The following is a 5,994-nucleotide window of genomic DNA, read 5'->3' as shown; positions in this document are numbered from 1 at the left end:
ACAGTGGGCCATCTCCAGGAAACTCGCTTGCCATACAGCCTTTCCTTGTCATAAAACTATATGTAACACACACATGCGCTTGCACTCGCGCGCGTGCGCACGCGCGCGCGCGCGCACACACACACACACATACAGAGAGAGAGAGAGAGAGAGAGAGAGAGAGAGAGAGAGAGAGAGAGAGAGAGAGAGAGAGAGAGAGAGAGAGAGAAGCATTAGTAAGCGCCCTCACCTGAACTCTGCATCTTTGTTCTGCAGAGCAGTTTCACCTGTGGACGCTGAGCAGAAGGGCTCTTCCCTCACATGCTGTTTTGTGTCTCCCCTCCCTCCCCTCCCCTCCCCTCCTCTCCCTCCTTCACTAATGGTTTCCAGTGAGATGAGTCAGAAAATGGCCAAGGAGGGCCCCAGGCTCTCCAAGAACCAGAAGTTCTCGGAGCACTTCAGCATTCACTGTTGCCCCCCCTTCACCTTCCTCAACTCCAAGCGTGAGATCGTGGACCGCAAGTACAGCATCTGCAAGAGCGGTTGCTTCTACCAGAAGAAGGAGGAGGACTGGATCTGCTGTGCCTGCCAGAAGACCAGGTGAGCGCGGGCTCTGGGCCAGGTCCACACCACACCCTGCTCTGTCCATGACTGTCAGCTCCCTGTTAGGAAGGTTCTGGAGGGTGAGCAGAAGGCGGGAGGGGGTAGGGCGGGCTTTCCTGCTGTTTCCAGTTCCTACCAGCATCCCTTAGGCGACAGTGGAGAGCCCCGGGCTGCAGCCTCCAGCTTCTTTTGGCCCTCTCTGCACCAGCCGCCGTGCCACATCCCCTCAGAGGCCCAAGCACCAGCCAGCTGCGTCCCCAGTGGTGGTCAGAGCGCCGCCAGCCAAGCCAAAGTCCCCTCTGATGCCAGCCAAGCCAAGGTCCCCTCCGAGGCCAGCCAAGCCAAGGTCCCCTTCACGGACTGAGCGCCAGCCGCGTCCCCGCCCAGAGGTCCGACCACCACCAGCCAAGCAGAAGCCCCCTCAGAAGTCTAAGCAGCCAGCACGCAGCAGCCCTGTCAGAGGGCCAGGCACCAGCCGCGGGGGGTCTCCCACCAGAGCTTCTAGGTTCTGGTAACACCATCTCTTGCCTTTTGTTCCCCTCTAGCCCAAGGTCAGTAGCTGCTCTCCGCAAATACTAACATGGGGGATCGCTCTTCAGTACCAAGCCTGTGTAATCCACTCCCTGCATTAAATCCCCTCTGTTTGAAAGACCTGGCGTGGCTTCTATTTTTCCAGCTGTTACTGGTCCTGCCTTCAGATGGCCATCTCTGTGCCAATCCTCAGGACCGTAAGTCACTAATTTACCGGCATGGTATTGACCACAGCGGCAGGCTGAGTGTATGAGCCTCTTTAACCGCCGTGGGCCTCAGACAGGCGTAGTGGTGTCTCCGATGAGCTGTATCTGCATGGGTGAAGCTAGAGGACCTGATGCTCTGTTTGCCGACCTTCCTGACACATTTCATCAGATATCCGTTCGCTCATTCAGCTACTCAGTAAACTGTACCGCCTTATAGATAATAAGGCTCAATATGCTGTACTGGGGAGAGGAATTTGTGATTTCTGAGCACCCAAAAAGAAACAAGCTGGCCCTGGTGTACAGAGTAATCCCTCCAGTACTGCCACGCTTGGGCGTTTATGCCCATAGGAGCTCTAAACGGGGACTTTTCAGCTCTGCCACGGGACCCGAGGCTTCACAGAGAGCTGCTGGCTTGGAGTGGACAAACTGCAGAAGGATGGTCAGAGAGGCACTTAGCCATCTGGTCTACCTTAGGCAGACTAGATTCCTTTCTTCTTTTTGAGACAGAGACTCACACTGTAGTTCAAGCTAGCCCAGATCTTACTCTGAATCTAAGGTTGACTTCAAACTTACAAAAATCCTACTGCGTTAAAACTCCCAAATGCTTGGATTAAAGGTGTGAACTGCCATGCTTGGAGGTGACTTCCTCCTCCTCCTCCTCCTTCTCCTCCTCCTCCTCTTCCTCCTCGTCTTCTTCCTCCTCTTCCTCCTCCTCCTCTTCCTCCTCCTCTTCCTCCTCTTTCCCCCCATCCTCCTCTTTTCTTCTTTATAGACTTTATTCTTTGGTACAGTTTTAGGTCCACAGCAAAACTGAGGGAAAGAGAGAAACGTCTATTCCCTGCCCCGCACACACAGCAGCAGCATTTTGCTGTCTGGAGGTAGATCTGTGCGGTGGGTCCGCAGTGAGCACTGCTCCACATCCTTTTCTCTCTGCCGCTCAGCCCCGGCGCAGCTTTAGAGAATCCCCGTGAGAATCTCATGCGTGATTCTGGGGCGTCTTCATTTTCAGATACAGCAAACAACCCTGACTCCTTATCCCTAAATAAGTGGCACGTCCATCGTCTGCGGCAGCTGCCAGGTTTTTGACACTCCCAAATGAAAGTGCTGGTGAGATGCAAGAACAAATAATTTACCAGCTAAGGAACTAACTGGGTGCTGTTAGTTCTTCACTAGACCTTAGTAGAGAGGTGTATCCAGGCTGACTGGTCACTGACTAAGTCTCTCCAAGGGACCGGAGGCAAAAGGTTGGTTCAGCTGGCCGACTTCTGATATACAGAAGTGGCCAGAAAATGGAGGGGCCGAGGACATTTGATTTGTACAGAAGAGGCAGTCCTTTATAGAAAGCTGAGCGACGCCTCTGGGTGGTCGGAGTCCAAGCTGTCACTGGACGTCCTCTCAGTCACTCTGGGTATCAGCTAAGGTGCTTCCGCTGGCTGTGCCCCTCTACCCTGGGAATATAGGACCAGCTTCCTAAGAGCCAGCACCTCTCGTGCACCCCTTGAGCCCCGCCCAATACTCAAGCTCCCTTCTCAAAATCCCAGCGGTCCCACAATATTTAATCACTGCATCATTTATTTCAATTATTGATCTGGCTATGTCAAATCAGAGACATTGGAGGCACATTAATGGGAGCAATTTACACTTGATCAGGGCAGCTAGGTCAGACATTTAAAGAGGGTTAAAAAAGATTTTCTAAAGCTGCCCGGTGTTAGATACGATGCTGTTGCTGAGGTATTGGGTTGACAAATCAAACAGTTCAGACAAAGGTCTTTTTTTGGATCAATAATAAATCCTTAGAAAAGGTCCTCTCCTTGGACCAGAGATTATCTGTTTTAGAAATGAGTGGGCTTGGTTCTCCGCATCCCAGTGGAAGGCAGAAGCATCTCTTTTTAGATGGGAGGCGGTCATGGCATGTTCCTCTGAGTTTATTCTTTCCTGTGTCTTTTAAGATTTGGGATTTAAGGTCAGAAGCTGCCACCACCCTAAGAGATCAGATCCACAGCCTGGAGAAACTAACCACATAACTAAAAAGTACCCTTTCTCAACGTCAGTTTCCACTGTTCATTATGACTGGTAAAAACCAAAAGATAATTTACTTTTGTACGTTGATCTTCCCTATGGTAATTTTACTTACTCTAGCTTTTCTGGGTGGAGTCTGAGATTTTTATGCATTGAATTCATGTCTTTCAGTAGAGACAGTAGTGCGTTTCCTGTTTCAACCTGCTTACCTACGTGTGTATGTTTTGAACTGCTATCTTGCTGAAAATGTGTTTTGAGATATATATGGCTTAGCATCTTCAGGGTTTATTGTCAAGCTAGAGGGTGACCCCAGGTGTGCGTTAGAAGACTCGCAGAGGTTCCAGTCTCTGCAAGCACCTCTATGGCAGTGACTGCCAACCGGTAGATCACCATGGTGTTCGATGGGAAACGTGCACTGGAGCCCTTGCGTTCAGTTTATGTGATAAATTCAACTCTGATGCCACGTAGAGCCAGCCTGCGCTTAGGGGAGCCTACACTCCCACAGCGATCTTCCGTGAATCCCACAGCGATCTTCCGTGAATCCCACAGTGATCTTCCGTGGATGGATTTCCGGCGCTTGCTTCTCCAGCCTCACAGCAGTTTGTTTCTTCTGATCTGCTAAGTGAGAAGTCTTTGTAACTTTAAACTTTCAAAGCTACGGAGAGTGAGATCAGGGCGTTTTACAGACGATTGATCCCCGTGGGCTACCATCCTCCAACCTTCCTGTTTTGTTTGGTTGGACAAAGGGGTCCCGAAGGAGTTGCTATTATCATCAATTTAGGGAGCTCTGCTATAGCCCGCTGCCATTATGACCTCATGCTACTTGCTGTTTAGGTGCTGCCCCCTGCTGGGCATGGATTTATGTACCTGCATGTCTCCCTTCCAGAACTGTGTGTAAATCAGGCTTAGGCGATCGGGAGAAGGTTGGACGGCTTTAGCAATGGGTTTAAGTCTAAGCTTTTACTTGTAACCAGTGCATGTCTGAGCCCACCTATTTGTAATACATTTATTAAATGTTGTTTGTCTTTTGGAATGTAGTTTGATCCCCACTAAATTAGGGACATATCAACCTGGTCAGGATTTTATAACAGAGTTCATATACTCGGCTGTGCACACGGTTACATTTAAGTCTGCGGTGTCCGTCGCCACTGTTTCTGATATGGCAGGCAAACACCTTAGGAAGGTTCATTTTGACTCATAGTTTGAAGGGACACAGTCCACCATGGTGAGCAAGGTGTGTTGGCAAGGATCTCAGGCGGTGGGTCACATGACATCACTGTCAGGAAGCAGAGCGGTGAACACTGCTTTCTCCTTCCTATTCAGTCCTGCCCCCCCCCCCCCACCATGGCCTAGTGCCCCTCACATTCCAGTGGAGTCTCCCCTTCTCACTTAAACCTTTCTGGGTGCTTGTCCACAACATAGAGGTGTGTTTCCTTGGTGACCTTAAATCCAGGCAAGTTGGCAAAGAAGAGCAAAACAAGGCGAGCTGCGTACCAGAGTTCACCTTTCTGCCTCCTGACTGTGGATGTCATGTGACCCGCAGCCTCAGGTCCTTGTCACAAGTAATGAAATGTTTTGTTTTTGTTCTAGGAACGGGATGCACTTATGCTATCTTTATGTTCTTCTGGGTCCCTTACCCCTAGTAGCCAGAAAACCTAATATTATTGTACATAGAAAGATGGTAACTTAGGGCTGGAGAGATGGCTCAGCCGTTAAGAACACTGATTGCTCTTTTAGAGGTCCTGAGTTCAATTCCCAGCAACCACATGGTAGCTGACAACCATCTGTAATGGGATCTGATGCCCTCTTCTGGTGTGTCTGAAGACAGCTACAGTGTGCTCATATAAATAAAATAAACACATCTTAAAAAAAAGAAACAAGGTAACTTAAATACACATATATATACCTTTCCTAAGCTCAATTCAGGAAAACCCGTCTTATCCATTTTGCCTAGAGATTACCAGAGTTGAGAAAGCAAAGAGAGGGATTCCAAAGCTGGATTTCTGAGGAGAAAAATAACATCCTAAGTGGTTCACTCAGAGCTCAGCAGTCAAAAGTCCTTCTTGCTCTTGTAGGACCTGAGTTCAGTTCCCAGCACCCACCCACACAGTGGCTCACAACTACTCTGTTATGTCAGTTTTAGCACCCTCTTCTGGAATCTGTGAGAACTGCATGAGCATGGTGTGTTCACACACACAAAAACACTAAAAATAAACATATCTTTAAGAGGTCCATTGTATTAAATACTCTACAGGGAGTGAGCACCACTTACCAATTTGTGAATTTTGTTTTTCTCTCTATAAATCAGATTGAGAAGAAGGAGCAGATCAACCCCAAGGAAAAAGTGACGGAGGAGGGACTTCTCGTGAGGGGACAGCCTCTGACCGAGGAGGGACTTCTCGTGAGGGGACAGCCTCTGCCTGCGGACTCACTGCTTCCCGCCACCCATCTGCCCTCTGAGGAATTATCTGGCCTTGAGTATGATGCAGGGGTGGACACCTGCTGATGCAACCGCCACAGATGCCCTCAGTCCCCACGGTGTGGGAGCCTTAGGGCAGCCTGCCTGGAGGTGAGGAGGGGCTCTTTGTGTCACACTCCAGCCATGGAGTCCTGGAAGGACCGTTTGGGCTCCCAAGCTCGGGGAATGTGTCTTTTG

At 49.8% G+C, this 5,994-nt stretch overlaps 1 protein-coding gene across 2 annotated transcripts; it reads left to right on the top strand.

Annotated features, from left to right (window-relative positions):
- Positions 1-373: 373 nt before the first annotated feature.
- Mobp (myelin associated oligodendrocyte basic protein) lies at positions 374-5,686 on the top strand. 2 transcript variants are annotated; one of them, XM_052189440.1, is made up of 2 exons: positions 374-579; positions 5,647-5,686. In XM_052189440.1, the coding sequence occupies exons 1-2, from the start codon at positions 374-376 to the stop codon at positions 5,684-5,686; spliced, it is 246 nt and encodes an 81-aa protein (XP_052045400.1). The 2 variants fall into 2 exon arrangements, with proteins under 2 accessions (XP_052045400.1, XP_052045399.1); XM_052189439.1 differs by lacking the exon at positions 5,647-5,686 and adding an exon at positions 791-1,097.
- The last annotated feature ends 308 nt before the right edge of the window (positions 5,687-5,994 follow it).

Source organism: Apodemus sylvaticus, chromosome 7, assembly GCF_947179515.1.
Source record: "Apodemus sylvaticus chromosome 7, mApoSyl1.1, whole genome shotgun sequence".
Lineage (NCBI taxonomy): Eukaryota > Metazoa > Chordata > Mammalia > Rodentia > Muridae > Apodemus > Apodemus sylvaticus.
This window is presented reverse-complemented; position numbering and strand designations above follow the sequence as displayed.